This window comes from Anoplophora glabripennis, unplaced genomic scaffold (genome assembly GCF_000390285.2).
Source record: "Anoplophora glabripennis isolate ALB-LARVAE unplaced genomic scaffold, Agla_2.0 scaffold781, whole genome shotgun sequence".
NCBI lineage: Eukaryota > Metazoa > Arthropoda > Insecta > Coleoptera > Cerambycidae > Anoplophora > Anoplophora glabripennis.
The window spans coordinates 46,521-69,787 of NW_019416935.1; the positions used below are offsets into that span (position 1 = coordinate 46,521).

At 31.1% G+C, this 23,267-nt stretch overlaps 3 protein-coding genes across 3 annotated transcripts; all 3 read left to right on the forward strand.

Moving 5' to 3' along the window:
* Positions 1–1,377: 1,377 nt before the first annotated feature.
* Positions 1,378–4,622, forward strand: LOC108911840 (zinc finger protein 99-like). Its single transcript, XM_023455719.1, has 4 exons — positions 1,378–1,647; positions 1,721–1,784; positions 2,193–2,541; positions 3,355–4,622. Exons 3-4 carry the CDS (start codon positions 2,291–2,293, stop codon positions 4,004–4,006), a joined length of 903 nt encoding a protein of 300 aa, XP_023311487.1. The 5' UTR covers positions 1,378–1,647; positions 1,721–1,784; positions 2,193–2,290; the 3' UTR covers positions 4,007–4,622.
* A 2,102-nt stretch (positions 4,623–6,724) lies between these two features.
* LOC111692032 (zinc finger protein 710-like) lies at positions 6,725–10,629 on the forward strand. Its single transcript, XM_023455720.1, has 3 exons — positions 6,725–7,358; positions 7,840–8,174; positions 9,660–10,629. Exons 2-3 carry the CDS (start codon positions 7,936–7,938, stop codon positions 10,423–10,425), a joined length of 1,005 nt encoding a protein of 334 aa, XP_023311488.1. The 5' UTR covers positions 6,725–7,358; positions 7,840–7,935; the 3' UTR covers positions 10,426–10,629.
* Positions 10,630–16,728: 6,099 nt separating this feature from the next.
* On the forward strand, positions 16,729–20,954 carry LOC108911848 (zinc finger protein 90-like). The gene is made up of 4 exons (XM_018716900.2): positions 16,729–16,909; positions 16,978–17,280; positions 17,753–18,093; positions 18,407–20,954. The coding sequence occupies exons 1-4, from the start codon at positions 16,787–16,789 to the stop codon at positions 20,193–20,195; spliced, it is 2,556 nt and encodes an 851-aa protein (XP_018572416.2). The 5' UTR covers positions 16,729–16,786; the 3' UTR covers positions 20,196–20,954.
* Positions 20,955–23,267: the final 2,313 nt, after the last annotated feature.

The following is a 23,267-nucleotide window of genomic DNA, read 5'->3' on the forward strand; positions in this document are numbered from 1 at the left end:
TTAATTGTGACAACTGGCATGACAGCAGCACACTTAGTTTTTCTTTGATTGATTGCAATCATATACGGTGTGAGGTGAATGGTAATACATTTTATTTTTTTATTAATAAACGAAAAGTTTTAAAGGAAAATTGCTAGAGAGGTAAAAGTTTCTAAAAGAACCAGTTTATCTAATGCGTATTTTTGGATATCGAGTTTTTACGAAATATAAAAGTTATGGCAAAAAATGGCTTGAGGGGTGGTTATTTCAACCCCTTTCGAGGGGTTAAAATTTTCGAAAAATAGTTGAAAACTCGCATCTGTATTAGTAAACAACCTGTAAAAAATTTGTTATTTGTACCTCGTTCGGTTTTCAAATTACAGCCAATTTTCATAATTTTTTTGGAAACTTTGATGGCCCATATCTCTTCAGGGGTGAACATTTTACTAAGGCGATTTTTTGCAGATCGTGTTCTTTTGAAATGTAGATTCACTGGTATCATTTATGCTACTCCATTCAAAAACACCCTGTATAGTAACATAATAACAATAACTTACTATTATCTTACCTTAAAATGATCTTCACAACAATAAAAATGAGTTTTTATTGAAACGTCTTTAAGTTCTCGTCTAGCTGCAATAAACCAAAGCTTTTTTCTTTGCAAATTAGATGGTACACTTATAAACACCTTTCCTGGTTTATTTATTGATGTGTTTGTACACCCAGGAACGAAACACCATTTTTTTCTACTCACTTTTACACTGTTTGAGTCTCCCATCATATATTAAAAACAGATAAAAGCCGTAAAATGAATTTGAAACAAAAAGTTAAAGAACATAACCTGTAGCAGGTAATCAGGTTTCGCCGTCAGCTGATAATCCGTTCCGCAAAATGATGTCACAGCCACTAGTCTAACTGCAGGTGCCGTTTACTAGCCTCGTTGTTTTCGTTGTTTTTATTTTTAAGAAAACAAAATTTTGAAATTGTAATTGTTAGCACTTGTTTACATGGCCTTAGAAGTATCACATTTTATTCTAATTAAAATATAGTGAACAAACGTATTAAGTTAACAATTTCGCGAAACTCTAAACCTACGAATTTGAATCGACGAATAGAAAAGCGGCACTATAAAGTTGCTTTCAATTGACAAAAAATGGACTTTGAAAAGTTGGAAGCACTTCAGGAACACTGATTAGCTTAGCTTTTTTGTTACGCGTTTCTGTCGGAAGTGTTGCAATTGTTAAAGTTTGGAGTATTAAAAAGTAGAACCGTAAAAGAATAGTTCAGGAGCAGTTCCCTAGCAATTGGAAAGCCGCTATTTTATTACAAAACAAACAGAAGTCATAAATGACAGACTGCCTGTAGAAAAATAGGGTTGTGTTTTTATTAATAATTTTTTTTGGGGTTTGTGTTTTAATACGATATAGATTCTGTATATTTTCATATTATCACTGCACTGCACTATTTAGGCTCTACAAAAACACGGGCCGAAAAATACGAAAGTGTATAGGTTATGAATGTTTATTAATGGTACATCGATCCTAACCAGAAAAGAGGAAATAAACTTTGAAGAAATATTTTGAAGGTTGTGTCGTAATACTGAAAACGATAGAAATTACGAAATAATAGGTCATAAAGAAATCTCTAGAAGCAGTTTAACCAAATCTGGTAAGGTCCAGTTATTACGTTAATGTTTACAAGATAGTTCATTTTCATATCTTTAATTACGAATATGTTTAAGGATTTGGAGGAGAACAACAAATGAAGTGGATGTTGATATAATAGATACATATATACCACAATTTGTAAGTATATTTTAAATGACTTATGAAAATAACTTATTAGACCTGTACACTTAGAAATTCTACATTTAGTAAATTTTCAAAACTTCTGCTTTGATTCCTTAAATTCAAGAATTGAGCAAGTAAAAGGTGCTACATTTAGTGACCACTGCTTCTAGCTGTCCAAAACCTACAATGAGGTCAAAAATGGCAGAAAGCGATGTGTAATGCAGGACGAAAGCAAAGTTTTAAGTAATGATATTGCAGGAAACAACTTGTCGACGAACGATATGTTCTGACTATCGTTGAATTACACCAGCAATATTATTAAATTTTCTTCCTACATATTAAAAAATTATGTTGTAACTGTTTTTCTTCGGTTTCTTAAGAAACAATAGATGGCCTGTAATTAACAACATTTTTTTATTGTAGAACATCAGTGCTGCTAGGGACCCGTTATATGCGGACCGTGTTTTGATTCTCTTCATACCCATGATGGTTGTTTAAGGAACTGCGTTAATGCACAAAAAATGTATAAAAATATGGATAAACAATCTTACATCAAAACTGAAGAGGTTGAAATAAAACTGGAAGACTATGGCTCAGATGCACTGGAAAGGAATAAATGTCTCGAAAACCAGTATTACATTAAAATTGAAGAGATTGAAATAAAACTGGAAGATGATCAAAATATGCAGGAAAATTATGAAAGTGTTGATAAGCAGTCTTATATTAAATGTGAAGAGATTGATATAAAGGTAGAAGAATATGATCATGAAGGGTAAGGCAACATCTGAAATTTTGTAATAGGCTTACATACAATGTCACAAAATTAAATTTTTTAGTAACTAAAAGCTTTCAATTGCTCCCATATATTTTTAAAAGTTAAAAATTTCCAAAACGTTAACCTTTAATTTCAATATTGTATTTAATAGTTTCCGCTTCTAAAAACGACAGTTCTATAATTACGATAACTTTTTTATAAGGAGCTTAGTTTCTGTACTCGTTACACAAATTTTCTAAATCAATTTTCTGCCTAATTTCCTTTACATGACAATTTCTTAACCAATCACTGCTTGTGTTTGCTCTTTTCCGTATCTGTAATAAATTTATAATTGCGAATTGTCAAAATACTTTAAGACGTTTTCTATGTTCGAAAAATTACAGCTCATACACAATCTGTATGTTAAATCAAACAAGAGAAAACCTAAGATATCTAGTGTTTGTTATTTCTAATGGCAGCAACTTAGTCTGTACAACGTACAATATTTGTTGCTATAGAATTCCAAGAAAGTGACGCAGTGATCTACTTGGAATTCTATTCGAACAAATATCGTACGGACTGTAACAAGATTAAAAACTAAATCTACTGTGAATCTTTTGGTACCATAATATTCAATGTAATACAAATAAAGAATTTATTATAATGTTTATTTACTTATGAATAAAAGTACAAAGATCTGATACCACAATTTCCAAATTTGTAAAGCAATCTTGTCGGGTATAACTTATTTTTCATTACAATAATTTTTAAAACATAATTTTGTATGTGACAAGTTTCATGAACAGTTTTAATTTCATTTAATTGTTTCAGTGATTCTTCTTCATGCGCCTTATATAATGAAACAATCGAAATGAAATCAGAAGATATGGGAGAAATAAAGAATGAACATATGCATCAGTTAACGCACAAAGACGCTTCAATTATCCAAATGTACAAATGTGAATCGTGTAATTTTAAAAGTAAGCATAAGGGTCATTTGAAAAGGCATCAATTATTACATAAAAACCCTTCGGAAATCCAAATGTACAAGTGTGATACTTGTACGTATGAAAGTAAATACAAGGGTCATCTGAAGGTGCATCAGTTATCACACATTTCAGAAGTCAAAATGTACAGGTGTGATAGGTGTAGTTTTGAAACTAAATCCGTAAGCAACCTAAAATCGCATCAGTTGCAACACAAAAATCCTTCAAAAATCCAAATGTACAAGTGTGATACTTGTACGTATGAAGCTAAATACAAAGGACATCTGATGGTGCATCAGTTATCACACACTTCTGAAGTTAAAATGTACAGATGTGATAGGTGTAGTTTTGAAACTAATTTCATAAGCAACCTAAATTCGCATCAGTTGCAACACAAAGATTCTTCAAAAATTCGAATGTACAAGTGTGATACTTGTACGTACGAAACTAAATACAAGGGACATCTGAAGGTGCATCAGTTATCACACACTTCATAAGTCAAAATGTACAGGTGTAGCTTTGAAACTAATTTCAATTCTACATAAAGTCGATTTAAATTTCTTTTTAGATGTAAAGTTGATAGCACTGTACTCTACTCTGACGAAAAGTTTGGGTGCAATCTGTCAAGAAGTTTGTTTACAGCTGTTAATGTTGTTAGTCCATCTAAAGTGTGCTTCTCGATTTTTACTGTGGATAATGTTATTGAACAAAGAACAAGCCTAAAATTTTGTGCTACCAACGGAATTTCTTGTGCTGAATCGTTGAAAATGTTGGCAAAGACGTACAGTGATTCAGTTTTATCGAAAATGAAGTGTACGAATGGTACAAAATGATAATTGCGAATAAATTTTTGTATATGTATATGTATTTCTTAATTTTTTTTTTTTAATAAATAAATATAAGTGTCTAATATCGAACAATTAAGCATCGTCTGATGGGTATGTATGAGGTTAGGCTACGCTGAAAAATATTACTAACATGTGCCTTCGATACACCAAATAATCACTGATTTAAAAAAAAATGGGTATGTCAAATTTATAAAATATTTCTTTAACTGAGATTTTTTCCCAGAATATTCAAATATTTATTATTTTCTTGGCAATGGTAGTATACATTCGCAACTTTGTTTCTAGAATATTAATAAACATATTTGGAAACTGTGTTTATTTATTTTGAACTTTTTCTTCTATTACTGCTTCCTTGATGCGATTCCCAAATATCCGAATTTGAGGAACTTTCCACGAGCTGCTCCTTTTCTACAGGTTATCCCACCGTGACGAGGTATGGACATATTATTTTAATTTTGAAAATTTGGGCAATAGTGTTTTCAGGTATGCCCTTCTCAAGTAAAATAATGGCTTCCACATAACTCTTCCGTTATACCAGAACTTGACATCATCTTCATTATTAAAAAAAAAATAAGATGATTTAAAGTTGACTAAATTCGGCATTAAATTTCTACCACCCTGTATGAAATTAAGTCATTTTAAAATTGTGGCAGGGAAGCTTAGAGTTTTAGTTATGTCCCCGATAAATTTTATCGCTCTAACTTTATTGTAAAATACAAATTTTTTTGAATTAGGCAGTGCTTTTTTATTATTTTTTTAAATATATCAAAAACGGTTAACTTTAAGAATAGGAAACCTTTATGAAAGTTCACTTAAAAATTTACGTGGAATCCAAAATTGCAATAATATACAGGGTGTCAACTTCCGATATAACCGTTGACGCCATTATTTTAGTTGCATGTCCGAAAACACTATTGCCCAAATGTCTCTGAAATATGTCTAATGTCTCGTCACCGTGGTCACAAAGAAGTCAAACAACATACAGCAGGTAAGACGTCTCATCACCAGCTGATGATTTGTTCCGCAAAATGATGTCATACACACAGCGTGTGCCGTTTGCCAGACTCGTTGGTTTTGTTGTTTTTGTGAACTTAGAACTATCATATTTTATTGCAATTCAAAAATAGTGAACAAATGTATGATACTCGGAATTTGAATCAACGAATAGAAAAGCAGTTGCTTTCCAATTGACAAAATATGTAGTTCGGAAGCACGTCAGGAACAATTCAGATTAGCTTTTTTGCGTTTCAATAAGTTGGAACACTTTATTCTTAATGTACCTTACTGACGAGCTTTATTGTTTCCGTTTCCACCAAGGACATTTAAATAAAGGGGACTTATTTATTTACATTTCTAGATGAAGCCTGGNAGCTTAGAGTTTTAGTTATGTCCCCGATAAATTTTATCGCTCTAACTTTATTATTGTAAAATACATATTTTTTTGAATCAGGCAGTGCTTTTTTATATATTTTTTAAATATATCAAAAACGGTTAACTTTAATAGGAAACCTTCATGAAAGTTCACCTAAAAATTTACGTGGAATCCAAAAATTGCAATAATATACAGGGTGTTCCGATATAACCGTGGACGCCATTATTTTAGTTGCATGTCCGAAAACACTATTGCCCAAATGTCTCTGAAATATGTCTAATGTCTCATCACCGTGGTCACAAATAAGTCGAAGAACATACAGCAGGTAAGACGTTTCATCACCAGCACAGTATATTGATTAGTATACTGTGATCACCAGCAGATGATTTGTTCCGCAAAATGATGACATACACACAGCGTGTGCCGTTTGCCAGACTCGTTGGTTTTATTGTTTTTATTTTTAAGGAAACAAATTTTTGGCATTTTAATGGTTAGTACTTGTTTTTGTGAACTTAGAACTATCATATTTTATTGCAATTCAAAAATAGTGAACAAATGTATGATACTCGGAATTTGAATCAACGAATAGAAAAGCAGCTGCTTTCCAATTGACAAAATGTGTAGTTCGGAAGCACGTCAGGAACAATTCAGATTAGCTTTTTTGCGTTTCAATGTTGGAACAATTTATTCTTAATGTACCTTACTGACGAGCTTTATTGTTTTTGTTTCCACATTGTGTTGAGTTTGAGTGTGTTGAGATTTTTTAATATGTTTCATCATGGTTATTATTTTGTGCCACTGTACTTTAATAAGTGAAATTTATATTAGGCTCTGACTTTCGACTAATATTAAAAAGAAGTACTTGATAATTATTTAAATACTCCCGCGTTTCTCTCGGAGGTGTTGCAATTAAAGTAGAACAGTTCAGGAGCAGTTCCTGGCAATTGGAAAGCAGCTATTGTTTACAAAACAAACAAGAGTCATCAAATAAATAACAGACTGCCTCTAGAAAAATAAAGTCCTGTTATTAACAAATTTTTCTGGGTTTTTGTTTTGATGCGATATAGATTCTGTCTATTCTCATATTATTATTAAAAAACTTATATTTCTCATGGGCTTTACAAAAATACGGACCGAAAAATACGAACGTGTATAGGTTATGAATTTTTAGTAATGGTACATTGAATTTTTCGATCCTAGCCAGAAAAGAGAAAACATTTAGCCGGGAAACTTTGAAGAAATATTTTGTAGGCTGTGTGTTAATACTGAAAGCGGTGGAAATTACAAAATAGTAACTTGGTTAAAAAGTTCTTTTATATCTTTAATTACGAATATGTTTCTGAATGTGAATTGGAGGAGAACGATAAACATGTAATGTTTAAAGCATGTTCCGTAAAATTATTGGCCGCCTTTAATATTAAATCGCAAGAATATTATTATTTATGTGAATTCTTGTAAAGTGTCCCTAGTTGACTGAAAATGAATATATCTAAAGGGGGAAGGAAATTTTCACTTGATATAATAAAAAATAAGAGAATTTGTTGATTATATATTCCGTTGATATTATCTGGATTTGTGTCACTAAATGAGGTGGACGTTGATATAATCGATACATCTATACCACAAGTTGTAAGTATATTTTGAATGACTTGGGAAAATATCTTATACCTTAACTTACACCAGCAATATCATTAAATATAGCTAGGATCATTCGTCAGTCTAACAGATAAGGCATATACCTGTTTCGGACTTGTTAGTTTGTATTAGTATGCTATAGGTGCGTCAACCGAGGAATGATCCAGCTGCTTCGATTCCTTAAATTGAGCAAGTAAAAGATGCTACATTTAGTGGCTACTGCTACAAACTATCTAAGACCTACAAAGAGGCCAAAAAAATGACAGAAAGCGATGTGTAATGCAGGACGAAAGCAAAGTTCTAAGTAATGGAATAACTTGTCTACGGGCTATATGCACCGACTAGCATTGGACTACACCAGCAATATCATTAAATTTTCTTCCTGCATATTTAAAAATTCTGTTTTAACTGTTTTTCTTCGGTTTCATAAGAAACGATAGATGGTGTGTCGTTAACAATATTTTTTTTATTGTAGAACAAGAGTGCTACAAGGCAACCTGTTGTATGCGGACTGTGTTTTGATTGGCAGCATTTATGGAACTGCCTTGATGCACAGGAGATAGATAAAAACATGGATAAACAGTCCTACGTTAAATCTGAAGAGATTGAAGTAAAGCTGGAAGACGATGGTTCAGATGCACTGGAAAGGAATAAATGTCTTGATAAACAGTGTTACATTAAAATTGAAGAGATTAAAACAAAACTGGAAGATGATCAAAATATGCAGGAGAATTATAAAAGTTTCGATGGGCAGTCTTATATTAAGTTCGAAGAGATTAATATAAAAGTAGAAGAATATGACCAGGGAGGGTAAGGAAATAATAGGCTTACGTACGATCTCTCAAAATTCTCAACATAAAAATTTTTCCTAGAAGCATTAATCCTTAAACTTCCTTTTAAAATTTCTAAAATGTTAATCATGAATTTCAATGTTGTATTTAATAATTGCTGCCACTCGAAACGACAGTCTTATAACTGTGATAACTTTTTTTATAATCGGCAAAGTTTCTGTACTCGTTATAAGTTTGTTAAATCAAATTCTTTCCTAATTTCACAATGTCCTCTATAGCCCCTTCAAGTTTGGCAACACCTTTTGAAACACCCTGTATAAAAAATCTATTGAAATTTAAATATTGTAGTATTATAGGTAAAACTATTGAGATATTGGGTAATGAATTGTTCAAAATACAGTAGAACCCCGAAACATGCATAAAATCATTGGAAATGCGATTTAGGTATATTTATTTTAAGTATTTAACTTTTTCTGTTTTTCTTTATTTTCTGACATATTTTACTTAGGTTTAAAATGTCGACTTACTCAAAATGGGCTAATAGAATATTTGCAACTTCTGCAGTTTAGAAGCGTTAGCCACAACACATGATATTATACGATCTTTATTGAACAAAAACACAAAATAATGCGTCACCACAAATTCCTAGACATAGCACGGATAATCCGCACCCAGGACAATCCGCAAACGGATAAACGGGGTTCTACTGTATGTGAAAATTTAATATTAATTCTATATCAACAAATATTGTAAGGACTGTATTTACCAATTTGTAAGGACTAAAAAAATCAGTTTTCTTAATGTCATCTAGCATTTTCAATAAATAGTAGTGAAAGTTTGGTAAACTTTTGGAATTTTGGTTAAATTAAGGGAAATATATTAAATAGTTGCATATAATTTAATTGCATTTATTTAATAACTAAATGTATATGATTGTTTATAACTATTTTTTATTCATAAATCGGAGAAACATTTGAAAATTGGGAATATTTCCTCCGTGTTGTTTATTTCTTCCGAGTGACATTTTCTAGAGTATTTTTATTCGATATTGTGTGTAATCTTTCCAAATTAGTATAAAAAACAAACAAAATGTTATATTAGTATCTTTATTCAAATGCTATTATTGATGATTGATTTAATCGGAGGAATTTTTTTATTCAATAAATCCGCTACTATGTGTGGGTTGTCTAGTTTTAAAAGGGAAAACCTAAGGTATCTAGTTTTTCTTATTTCTAAAATTAACAAGATTTAAAAACTAAATATAATATGAATCTTTTGGTATTGGTACCATGTAATCAATGTAAATTCTTTTATTTATTATTAAGCTTATTTTTAAGCACACAGACAAATGAATGAATGAAAGTATAAAGATCTATCTAATACTACAAATTCCAAATTTGTAAAATAATTTCATCGGATATAACTTATTTTTCTTTACAATAATTTTTAAAATATAATTTTGTAAAAAAGAAATAATTTTGATGAACAATTGTAATTGTTTTAGTTATTCTTCTCCATATGACTTATGTAATGAAACAATTAAAAATAATGGGAGAAACACTTCAGAAGATATAGGAGAAATAGAGGATGAACGTATGCATCAGTTAACGCACGAAGACGATGTAAATATCCAAATGTACAAATGTGATGCTTGTGCTTACAAATCTAAACGTCAGAGTAATCTCAAAGTGCACCAGTTATCACATAAGGACCCTTCGGAAATCCAATTGTACAAGTGTGAATCGTGTAGTTTTAAAAGTAAACATAAGGGTCATTTGAAAAGGCATCAATTATTACACAAAGACCCTTCGGAAATCGACATGTACAAGTGCGATACTTGTACGTATGAAACTAAATACAAGGGACATTTGAAGGTGCATCAGTTATCACACACTTCAGATATCAAACTGTACAGGTGTGATAGGTGTAGTTTTGAAACTAATTTCATAAGCAACCTAAAATCTCATCAGTTGCAACACAAAGATCCTTCAAAAATCCGAATGTACAAATGCGATGCGTGTAGTTATGAAACTAAGTTTAAGAGCAATCTAAAATCGCACCAGTTTAAGCACAAAGACCCTTCGGAAATCCAAATGTACAAGTGTGATATGTGTAGTTACGAAACTAAGTATAAGTGGGACCTGAAACCGCATCAGTTTAAACACAGATACCCTCCAAAAATCCAAAAGTATACTTGTGATACATGTACTTATGAAACCAAATATAAGAGTGAATTAAATAAGCATCAGTTGATACACAAAGATGCTTGAGAGGCCTAAAAGTACAAGTGTGATTTGTCATAAAACTAATTTTAATACCACTTTAAAAATGTGCCAGTCTTACATAACACCCTGTATATTCATACCTTATTATCTTTTTTTTATTTCCTTTCCAGCAACATAATATAGTCTGTATAAAAATTACTTCTGTATTAATTAAAAAAACTTATTAGGTTTTGTATAATATCTTTATTATTGCAGCGATGTTAATATGCATTTAAAAATTTTTTTTCAAATAAAGATGTATATAATTCACCACTGAGAGTGAACAACCAGCTAAATTTAATAAAATAAAATCCATGAGGAAATACAATTTACCTTAAGGATGGCGTTTTATAAACAAGAAATCGCACTAAGAAGGAAATCACCATGTTTTCGACAATGTCTAAACTATAGTAATGTTCCTTTAATTTTTCGCAGAGATCACGGATGGACACTCACGTAAACATCGGAAAATGTACTTGTCCTATATTGTGTCGAGAGTTTTGTAAAAATACCCAATAATTGTGATTAAGTTTCATGAAAGCTTTGTGTGGGATGCGATCAAATTTATAGTGCTATATGCGATTTTCTGTGTTCAACAGGGGTGTAAAATTTATGAAACGTATTGATGAGCATAGGAGGAAAAAATGGCCTTTTTTCTTAGCCTGAATGTGTTGTTAAGTTGCAAACTGTCATGCCCCGGAGAAAACTTGTATGACTGATATAGTGAAGAGATAATGTTTCTGCTTGCTTACATTTTTTTAAACTCTCGACAAAAAACTGCTATAAATTCACCGAACATTATGCATTAAAATGCCCCCCTTAATATTTATATAAATACAGGGTGATTCAGAACTTATCAAAAGAAAAAATTCTGGATGTACAGGGGACCCTTACAAATACAATTTTGTAAAGAAAAAATCAAAAAGGGCAGTTTGAAAATGATTTAAAAATACACTTCTGTACGGCACTGGAAACTGTTCCACTGTAAAACCTAACCTCGCACAATGCGACCGGCATGACGGTNAGGAAATACAATTGCACCTTAAGGATGGCGTTTTATAAACAAGAAATCGCACTAATAAGGAAATCACCATGTTTTCGACAATGTCTAAACTATAGAAATGTTCCTTTAATTTTTCGCAGTTAAAGATCACGGATGGGCACTCATGTAAACATCGGAAAATGTACTTGTCCTATTGTGTCAAGAGTTTTGTAAAAATACTCAATAATTGTGATTAAGTTTCATGAAAGCTTTGTGTGGGGTGCGATCAAATTTATAGTGCCATACGCGATTTTCTGTATGTTCAACAGGTGTGTAAAATTCAAGAAACGTAATGATGAGCATAGGAGGTAAAAATAGCCTTTTTTCTTAGCCTGAATGTGTTGTCAAGTTGCAAACTGTCATGCCCCGGAGAAAACTTGTATAACTGAATAACATGATGCATTAAAACACCCCCCTTAAAATTTATATAAATATACTTAAACGGGATTTACTTAAAAATTAAAAAAATTTTAACCCGATAAATTGTTTTCATGACAAACCACAAAAAATGTTACACCACACTAAAATTTACAAGAAACTAAAGCAATGGCAAAGATAAGTATATGTGATTAACCTATCCTTTATTTAAATGTTTGGCGTTAAAATTGTAGCATGAGTAAAAATTGGTACCTACTTTTGAATAAATATTAAATCTCTGAAAATCCTTTAAATGGACCCATTAAATTTTCGTGGATGAACCCATTATACAAAAAACCTTACAAATAATGACAATGGATATATAAAAATTAAACCATTAAATTTTTTGAAAAGTTCCACTTTTACTTAAAGAATACCAGGAACAATTTTAAATAAATTTTTCCTAATTTAATTTTTGTGTTAAAATTGCTGCCGGTGATTAAAATTACAAATTTCGAAAATTATAAATTTTTAATATGGATTGATAATCATAATTTTCATATGGTGTTTATTGTTCTATAGAGCAGTGTCAACTTGCCAAATTTTAGAAAATCACATAGTGTTGTAAATTTATAAAAAAGAGGATTTCAAAATTGCAAGTTCAAGGCCGAATACCGCCCTACTACACTAAATTGCGCCCTAAATTCCATCATTTTTTTTTAAATAAACTAGACAATAATCATCTCGTCCAATATTTAATGTAAGCCCATGCGCAGAAGATTAATACAGGCAGTTGTGTCGCATCACATTTTTTTTATAAAAGTGGGGTTAGTTTTTATGTTGTCAACAGATTATAAATTATAATTTCTACTCCACGATATAAGTTTTATTTACGGAATTTTTCAGATTAATACTCCAGAATTCAATTTTTAGATAAATTAAATAAGGTTATGTTATGTTACGAATGGTTGGCATAAAATTCAGTTGACAATTGAAACCCGAAACTGACACTAGCCAGAATAAAAAAACTGTATAAATAGATATGTATATTCATATTTATTTCCTTGGCAAGAAATTAGGACATGTTTGAAATTCTTGTACTAAAAATTTGTAGGTAACAATTTGTGTTGCAATTTCTGTGTGATACTATACAAGATTAAAAAGTTCTTAGTTAATTACTGAAATTAGTTCTAATTTTAGTATAATGTCATACGACCCTAAGGTAAGTTTATCTAAATCGACTTATTCTGAGCCGCACTGTGTCTGGTGGAGCGTTGTAAAGACCTTTTAGGGACATCTTGTATATTTTTAATGCTAATTTTTGTTATCTTTTATATTGAGCATAACAGAAAAGATTGCAAATGAAAACATACAACAATCTCAAATGGGAAAGCTTTGAACGCTGAAATTCGTGAAATATGAATTTCTGCTTGCTTTTAGCACCGCGTGATTGATAGCCAATCACAGTGCAGTATTAGGACAACGCCAACAAAGCCAAAGCCAAATAGCCTGACAATAAATCCGCCTTTAGACGATACTAACCTATACTCTAAATAAAATCAGTAGTTGATTTAAATTAATTCGAATTATCCTCTTTCTAATCTGTGATTCGAATATTTCCCGCATTCGAGAACTTATATCTCGCACGATATTTTCTAGGTAGCCTGGCAAATATCGAGAGCTAAAAGTATTCTTGCACTTTCAGTAAGTATCCGAGAAGAGCGAGCGCCTACTTTTAAGTTTATGAATCGGAATTGACTCGATTTTTCATTCTAGTTCTCCAGTTACTATTTTGACAAAATCACGGATCATCGTGTTCTGTTTGTCAGATTAGTCCAGGTTAGGGATGGGCAGATTTAATGAAAAACATCGATGTTATGTTATATCGATTATCAAATAATTTATTATCGATTCTCGATATATCGGAGTAAAACATCGATTTTTTTCGAATATCAAAAAAAAAACAACCCTGGACTAGTATAACACTTTTTTATTCAAGATATTTGAAAAATATAATAAATAAGTACCGAATTCGAAAAAAATTATAATAATACATTTTGATTTGTTCAGTTATGAGTGTTACTAGTGCAATAATTTTGTTTTCTATGATCTGANTTTTGAATAAATATTAAATCTCTGAAAATCCTTTAAATGGACCCATTAAATTTTCATGGATGAACCCATTATACAAAAAACCTTACAAATAATGAAAATGGATATATAAAAATTAAACCAATATCTTAAATTAAATTTTTTGAAAAGTTCCACTTTTATTTAAAGGATACCAGGAACAACTGTAAATAATTTTTTCCTAATTTAATTTTTGTATTAAAATTGCTGCCAGTGATAAAATTACAAATTTCGAAAATTATAAATTTTGAATATGGATTGTAATTAATCATAATTTTGATATGGGGTTTATTGTTCTATAGAGCGGTGTCAATTAACTTGCCAAATTTTAGAAAATCACATAAGGTGTTTTAAATTTATAAAAAAGAGGATTTCAAAATTGCCGAATTTCAAGGCCGAATACCGCCCTACTACACTAAATTGCGCCCTAAATTCTATCATTTTTTTTACATAAACTAATGACAATAATCATCTCGTCCAATATCTAATGTACGCGTACGTATTAATATAGGCAGATGTGTCACATCCACAGACCACCTAGACTGGCTTATAGAGCGACTTTGGTGAAATTTTGGAGCCTGATTTGGAGCCCAAAGCTCAGTCGTGTCCTAGCATTTGACGTGTACGCATCGCTGTGATTTCGATAATTAGACGTTTTATCATGGGCAAGTGTATTGTAAAACATTGTATAAATAGAAGTGATCGAGTTGGTGAAGAGAGGCGAAAAGTTTCCTTATTTAGGTAAGTAAAAGAAAGGAATATATAAAAGGTAAATATGTACGCCATTTTTCAGTTAACGTCACAAGTTTCCAGGGTTAGCTTTATAATTTTGTTCGCCCACATAGTGTAGTAATTAACGTGATATTGTTATTATAAAATAATGAATGAATTACTGTAAAATATTTTTAGTAATTATTTACTTGATGTGAGTCTTAAATTTTTATGAAATTTTACCAGTTCCCGTCATTTCGAGATAGCTGAAAATTAATTAAATATTTTTTTCAATTAAAAAAATCTCAAACAAAACTAATTTCAGAATCAGTATTCGTACAGTCAATTAATTTTTATTAAAGATCGTGGTTGTTTGACGTATCCATCGAGATGTCGTAGTAATATGCTAAGAAACAAAAATTAATAAAATTTTTAAATAATGATGAAAGCGGGACACCTAGGCTATAGAAAAATAAAATTGTTTATCATGTATTAAAAAACTTTCTGAATATGAACATATTTGGAAATTTGCATGAACATCAATTTGATAATTTGCCTAACAATTGTAATCATTTAATAGAACTTGTAAGGGCTGAATGTGAAAAGTATATTGATGTACGAATAAATCATGAAGTCAAATTATTTAATTCGATAAAATCTACGAAATGACAAATATTAAATAAATTAATATTATTTAGAGGATAATAAATATATTTAAATTATTTTGTAGTTTTATTTAATATGACACTAAAATATACTATTTTCTGAATTACAAACTTAAAATTGAATATTTGTTATAAGATGCAATATATTATTTAATATGTAATAAAAATATTACTTAATACGGATCTGCTTAAAGATGCGCGAGATCAGATTACCTTCCACACTCCACTTCCTCGGATTTTGCATTCACTGGTACCCGTGCATTGGAATTAGAGCTGCTTCCCTTTTGCAGGCAACTGAGTACATATTACACGTGAGGTGATTGTACTCACATCAGTTGTTCTGTTGTGATTCATCTTGTAAAAGGAACGATCATATGAGTTAAATGTAAATAAACCATATATAAACTTAAATGCGATATATTATTATTGAAAAGACGTTATAAATCATAATACTTACATATTATGTGCAACTTTTAGCTTTTAAAAACAAACCTAATCGTGCCTAACCTCACTTTAAATAACTGAGCACAAAATGAGCCAAGTGAACAAGCTCTCAAACTAATGTAGATAGCAGTAAGTGGGGGTAAAAATTCTCAATTCAAAATCACTTCGGAAAATTAAAAGGAACGCACAATTAACTGAGTCATGATGTCACATGTGATATTAATGTGATTTTTCTTGCAAAAGGGAAGCAGCTTAGATACGGTCAGTCTAGAGGCTTTTTTTCGCGAGTGAATATTGGTGAATACGTCTGACTTGTAGTCACTGTTTCTATCTCTTTTAATCTTATTTCTAACTTTGTCTAACCTGAACAGATGGCGAAAATGTATATATTCACTATTCAGTGATATGTAGTATGTACTTTGACGACTTTGACATATGGGTTTTAACTTCTAACCAGTAACCATAATTTGTCATCATTTATTGCTTCCAGTAATCTAGTGTTGTGGGAATTGGTGTTATATCTCACTATATAATATATGTATTTGCTTCAAATAAAACTGAAGGAATATATCAATGCTTTCTTTGGAATATTTTTAAGTGGCAAATTTAAAAAGCGTGAAAAGTATGTAGATTCTGACGTTGCAAGATATGCGAATATTCGACNCTACGAAGGCTGTCCGGGCCTACACGAGATGAGGCAGGATAAAGAGGGATAATCCCCCTCGATCCCAAATCATTGAGGCCAATTTCTAGCCATGGAATAATGGCGCGCTTTCAAAAGAAATCGATTGTTTTCCATCGATAACTACCTCCTAACATCGATGTTTAAAAAGTATCGATGTTTTTCGCCCATCCCTAGTCCAGGTAAGAAAACTGAAATGTAGCTAAGACACAAATTTGTAAAAGGAAACCACCTAATGTAAAAGTCAAACGTTTGTAGGTTATGTAATGATTGTTTTTGTTTGGGTTTGGAAATAGTACTTGGAATTTCAGGTTTTAACAAAAAAAAAAAGGAAATATGCAGCCGGGAAACTATGAAGAAATATTTTGCAGATTGTGTCTTAATACTGAAAGTGACAGAAATTACGAAATAATAGGGGAAGCCATAAAGAAAGCTCTACAAGCAGTTTTGCCGAATCTGGTAAGATTCAACGATTACCTACTTATACGGTAAAAGGTTTCATATCTTTAATCACAAATACATTTCAGAATTTGGAGGAGAACGATAAACATTTAATATGCAAAGCATGTTCCGTACAGTTATTGGCTGCTTTTAATTTTAAATCGACATGTATGTGTACCGAGAGTATTATTTTTCCTTATGGTAATTCCAGTAAAGCGTCGCTTGTTGACTTAAAAGAAGTATATCTAAAGGAGAAAGGAACTATTCACTTAAACAGTATATCCGAAAATGAAAGAATTTGTCGGTTATGTATTCAGTTGATAATATCTGGATTTATGTCACTAAAGGAAGTAGACGTTAATTTAATTGATACATATATACCAGAAATTGTAAGTATATTTCATAGGACTTCAAGAAAATGCATAAAATTATTTATTTTTATTCTCAGCATCCTCAAATTTGGGTAAAATTTTATATAATTTGAGAACTTTTCAGTGTAAATACATAACAATAGTTATCCTTATAAAGTCGATAAATAGCCTATTTATTATTATTTTTTGTTTATCCTGTTTTACTGGAATTCCGCAAAATATTGAGTAGGAAAATGATGGCGATATAATCGAATCGATACTTCTGTTTTGGTTTATGTTATTAAAATGGCAGTGCAAACAATGGCCAATGGTACGGGATAGTATCTATTGTACCTGATTTTATTGTTTAATCCTAAGCTCGAATTGTTTATTTTTTACCTATATTTTATTTGTACACGACAATTGCCATAAATATTTTACCCAAATTTTTTGAAAATATAAAGAAAGAATAAATATTTTTCCACAAGTTAACAATATTTTTTCATTGTAGAACATCAGTGCTACCAGCGATCCTGTTATATGCGGACCCTGTTTTGATTCTCTTCACACCCATGGCGTTTTTTTAAGGAATTGTCTTGGTGCACAGGAAATATATAATAAAAACATGGATAAGCAATCCTACGTTAAAACTGAAGAGATTGAAGTAAAACTGGAAGGTGATGGTTCAAATGCACTGGGGAGTAATACATGTGTCGTTAGACTGTTTGATATGAAATCCGAAATTACTGAAATAAAAGTAGATGATGATGAACAGGGGAAATGGGGACGTGTTAAGTCTTGTATTAAATTTGAAGATATTGAAATAAAGACAGAGAAAGACGATCAGGAAAGGTGAGGAAATGTCAGCAAAATTTTGTAATGGGAATGTAAATTAGTAACTAACTGACGTCAACCTACAACCTTGAAGACCACCGTAGCCTACAGAAATAAATTTAATTTCTCTGCTTTCATTATCTTTTATATTTTTTTGCAGAATTGAATTTAAAAGAATTAATTAGAAGTATTTATTTATTTATTTATTATATTTATTTATTTAAACAAACAAATTTAGTAATCATGTCGGGTATATTTTATTTTTCTGTAGAATAATTTTTAATATGATATTTTGCACAACAGATTTCATGAACAATTTTAATTTTTTCAGCAATTCACTATTTGAAGCAACCGAAAACAAGAGGAGATGCATTTCAGAGGATATAGGAGAAATACAGGATGAACATCTTACAACGTCTATGTCTGTTTCCAACATTCAAAGCGAAAAGTCTGAATTTCAAATGTGTGGGCCTTTGTTAGATATGCAATTCTTCCAGTGTGATAATTGTAAACTTACGGCAAATAAGAAAATATACAAAAATCCTTCAAAAGCGCAAATGTGTGTCAAGTGTGATGACTGCAGTTCTACAGCCTACTATAGGAGAAATTTGTCAGTACATAAGGATCCCTTAGAAGTGAGAAGGTACAGGTGTGATACATGTAGTTACGAAACTGAATATACGAGTCATCTGAAAGCACATGAGTTAACGCACAAAGACCCTTCGGAAATCCAAATGTACAAGTGTGATACCTGTGCGTATGAAACTAAGTATAAAAAATATCTAAAAATTCATCAATTAATGCATAAAGACCCTTCAGAAGTTCAGATGTATAAATGTGAAACATGTAATTTTGAAACTAAACATAAGAGTTGTTTGAAAAGACATCAAATAAAGCATAAAGGCTCTTCGGAAATCAAAAAGTACAAGTGTGACGTATGTACTTATGAATCTAAATACCCAAAATGTCTAAAAATGCATCAGTTAAAGCACAAAGACCCTTCAGAAATCCAAATGTACAAATGTGATACATGCAGTTATGAAACTAAATATAAGGATTGTCTAAAAGATCATCAGTTGAAGCACAAAGACCCTTTGGAAATCCAAATGCACAAGTGTGATACGTGTACTTATGAAACAAAATTTAAGAATAGTCTAAGATTGCATCAGTTATCGCACAAGGACCCTTCAGAAATTGAAATGTACAAGTGTGAAACATGCAGGTTTGAAACTAAGCACAAAGGCCATTTGAACAGACATCAGTTATTACACAAGGACCCTTCAGAAATCAATATGTACAAATGTGATACTTGTACCTATGAAACTAAATATAAAGGACATCTGAAAGTGCATCAGTTATCACATACTTCAGATATTAAAACATTTATGTGTGATAGGTGTGGTTATGAAACCAATTTTATAAGCAACCTAAAATCGCACCAGTTTAAACACAAAGATCCTTCAAAAATCCAAATGTACAAGTGTGATTCATGTAATTATGAAACCAAGTTTAGAAGCAATCTAAAATTGCATCAGTTAAAACACAAGGACCCTTCAGAAATCCAAATGCACAAGTGTGATGTGTGTAATTATGAAACTAAGTATAAAAGGGATCTAAAAACACATCAGTTGAAACACAAAAATCCGTCAAAAATCCAAATATACAACTGTGACTCATGTACGTATGAAACTAAATATAAGGATTGTCTAAAAGATCACCAGTTAATACACAAAGACCCTTCGAAAACACAATCGTACACATGTGACACCTGCGATTATGAAACAAAATATAAGAATCATCTAAGTAGGCATCAGTTATTACACAAGGACCCTTCAGAAATAAACATGTACAAATGCGATATTTGTACTTATGAAACAAAATATAAGGGACATTTGAAAGTGCATCAGCTGTCACACACTTCAGAAATCAAGATATACAGGTGTGATACCTGTACCTATGAAACTAATTTTATAAGCAATCTAAAATCACACCAGTTGAAACATAAAGATCCTTCGAAAATCCAAATGTACAAGTGTGATACGTGCAGTTATGAAACCAAATTTAGATGTAATCTAAAATTGCATCAGCTTAAACACAAAGACCCTTCAGAAACACAATGAACAAATACAGTAGTTATGAAACTAACAGTGGATCTGTCTAAATGCTAAAGTCTTTCAAAAATCGAAATGTACATGTGGTATAAGTGATTATGAAGACAAATATCAGAATTAGCTAAAAAGGTATCAGTTATTACACCTATCAGAAATTAACATGTACAAGTGTCCATCTCAAAGTGCATCAGTCATCGACACTTAAGAAATTAAATGTACTGGTATGATGGATATAAATGTATATATGTGATTAAAGTAGTGATGAAATCAACTTTGAAAACAATATAATATCAGTTTAAGACAAAGACCCTTCAGAAATCCAAATGCACAAGTGCAGTATGGGCGGTTATGAAACTAAATATAAGTGGGATCTCAAAATTGCATCGTCTTATAAAGATGTGGGATATGCGTCAATGTTGACGAAGGATGATGCCATCACCATAGATCCTCTAGGACGATGCAGCGCGGGAAATGGAGAAATTCAGCTCACTTTCCAAAATTTCTCTCAACTCTAGCTCGAACTGTCTTGCTAGTTGGAAAAGCCTAACAACTTACTGTCCTACGACAATACGAATTGTGAGTTTTTACGATCAAAATCATTCAAATAACAGGTTACAGAATTATAGAGGTCATGGTTACCGAGTTATGGTGCAATTATTTTTTTCTAATCACTGACTTTCTATATTAGTGTAAAATTAGTTTTAAATTTGTTTGTCTAGAGGAATTATTATTTGGAAGTTTTGTCTAATAATTAATATGTACAATGTTAATTAGGAGCATAAATGGGAAAATCAAAAATGTATTCTATAAACACTTGTATATATTTGTGTAGGTTATTGGTTGAATTTAAAATTCAGTCTGTGTCCAGATTTTTCTTAACCTAAGTAGACTACTATTCCTAAAAACGTATCAGTTTTACATACAGAGTGTCCCGAAATTAATGTAACAAAATTTGGTCATAGATTCTTAAGACAAATTTAGGGGATCTGTATTTCGTCTTTTTACCAAGTGGCCCCCTCTTTCGAAGTTACAGCTGCCTGAAATCCGCCCCTAAGAATAATCTTTTTTTTATATCTCGGAACCCTGTCGCACGAGAATCACTAAATTTGGTACACGGGTTTTATGACATGTGGAATCTGATGGTGCTTCCCTTTTTGGCGGGGAACGTCCTTAAGACACTTTTTCGAGGGTCTCTTTGGAACCAAAAAAATTTGGTCGCAAATTTGAATTTCTTAGAAATTATTAGTTAGCTAGAAAGCCATTGAATTTAGAAACTTTTTGTCTTGGTATTTTTTCCTAAAACGCAATGTTTTTGAGTAAAATGGTGATTCACGATAAGCATTCGATCAAATTTTGACATTTTTTTGTAGAGAAATTGTAGTGCATGCGAAAATTATAACGATAACCTCAAATACTCTAACGTTGGGATCACTTTAGTGAAAAATAAACTATAATTCAGTAATCAATAACCAGTTTTTATTTTTCACTTCAATTAGATTGTTCATGAAAACAACTGACAACCGTAAATAACGAATGATGGTTAGCATAGTTTTAGTAGCTCACATTTATTAATAAATTTAATTTATGGCAGGGGATATAAAAATTACGAAAAGTAACGAATATTTTCTTTTCCAACCACTAATTAACTATAGATCTCCTCTTCTAAAAGTAATGTGGAATATAACGAAGCAGATACAATAAAATACCTGTATATTTTCGCTATAAGCTACAAAACAATCCATAAAAAAACAGTATTTTTCTAGAACAGTCTGATGCATAAATCTTATTTTATTTCTTTCACGTTGGTAATTAAATTTCAGTAAAATTAAAAATTATTAAAACAATAAAATAATTTCTAAAATGATTTATCTAGTTTAATAAATATATACAGAATATGACTAACATTTATACCTACCTGTTGATTTGAATTCCTTTGGAGCTAGTCATTTTCCTTGTACGGCATATATCTTCAAAATCTTTTTTTAAAAATGCTTACTGCAATTTTTTTTGTTAGCAAGATTAACATCATATTCTCGATAGCACCATCCAATCCACTCTTTCTTTACATAGGATCTTTTTAAAACCCTAGAAAACTGATTGATTCGCCAGTACCTTTTTCACACTTTACCTTACATTTTCAAATATCCACATTACAAATTGTGCTTCCATAATTATAACTTAACATAGTTTTAAATAAAAGTTTGAGTTCAATAGTACTTAAAGATTATACTAACAGGAAAAAACCTCAAGAACATCAGTTCCTATACACAACACAGGAAACTCCAAAAATACAGATCAAAACTGAAATTTAATAAATTCATTAGAAAACATAACGATGTTGACGCTATTCAATTTATAATACCAATGAAGTCACTCATCTCTTTATTGGCGGAAGTGGGGCGAAAAGGATCAGCTGTTTTGGAGGTAGCCTACACAGTGCGGATCCCCATCGTGATAATTTCTACAAGTTTCCTGATTCCTGATATCTCTGTCTCTGACTGACATATTTGTAAGTCAATTTAGGCGATCTTATTTCTGCTCAGATAAATTAATGACAAATTTCTTCACCCTACGTCAAACATTCTAAAGAAATATTTTAGAAAATTGATATTTTTATTAAATTTCAACAGTGTTTCTTAAAAATGATTTGAACTATGACTCATACTCATATACTTTTGCTTTTGCTAAATTATTAATTTTTTCTTTTTCGTTTTATTCAATGTANCATATTCTCGATAGCACCATCCAATCCACTCTTTCTTTACATAGGATCTTTTTAAAACCCTAGAAAACTGATTGATTCGCCAGTACCTTTTTCACACTTTACCTTACATTTACAAATATCCACATTACAAATTGGGCTTCCATAATTGTAACTTAACATAGTTTTAAATAAAAATTTGAGTTCAATAGTACTTAAAGATTATACTAACACTGAAATTTAATAAATTCATTAGAAAACATAACAATGAACGATGTTGACGCTATTCAATTTATAATACCAATGACGTCACTCATCCCTTTATCGGCGGAAGTGGGGCGAAAAGGATCAGCTGCTTTGGAGGTAGCCTACACAGTGCA

Coding starts and splice junctions, on each gene's coding strand:
- LOC108911848 (XM_018716900.2), top strand. CDS start 16,787: ATGCAGCCGGGAAACTATGAAGAAATATTTTGCAGATTGTGTCTTAAT. Junction 16,910..16,977: donor AAGCAGTTTTGCCGAATCTG/GTAAGATTCAAC, acceptor AATACATTTCAG/AATTTGGAGGAGAACGATAA. Junction 18,094..18,406: donor GAGAAAGACGATCAGGAAAG/GTGAGGAAATGT, acceptor TAATTTTTTCAG/CAATTCACTATTTGAAGCAA.
- LOC111692032 (XM_023455720.1), top strand. CDS start 7,936: ATGGATAAACAGTCCTACGTTAAATCTGAAGAGATTGAAGTAAAGCTG. Junction 8,175..9,659: donor GAAGAATATGACCAGGGAGG/GTAAGGAAATAA, acceptor TAATTGTTTTAG/TTATTCTTCTCCATATGACT.
- LOC108911840 (XM_023455719.1), top strand. CDS start 2,291: ATGTATAAAAATATGGATAAACAATCTTACATCAAAACTGAAGAGGTT. Junction 2,542..3,354: donor GAAGAATATGATCATGAAGG/GTAAGGCAACAT, acceptor TAATTGTTTCAG/TGATTCTTCTTCATGCGCCT.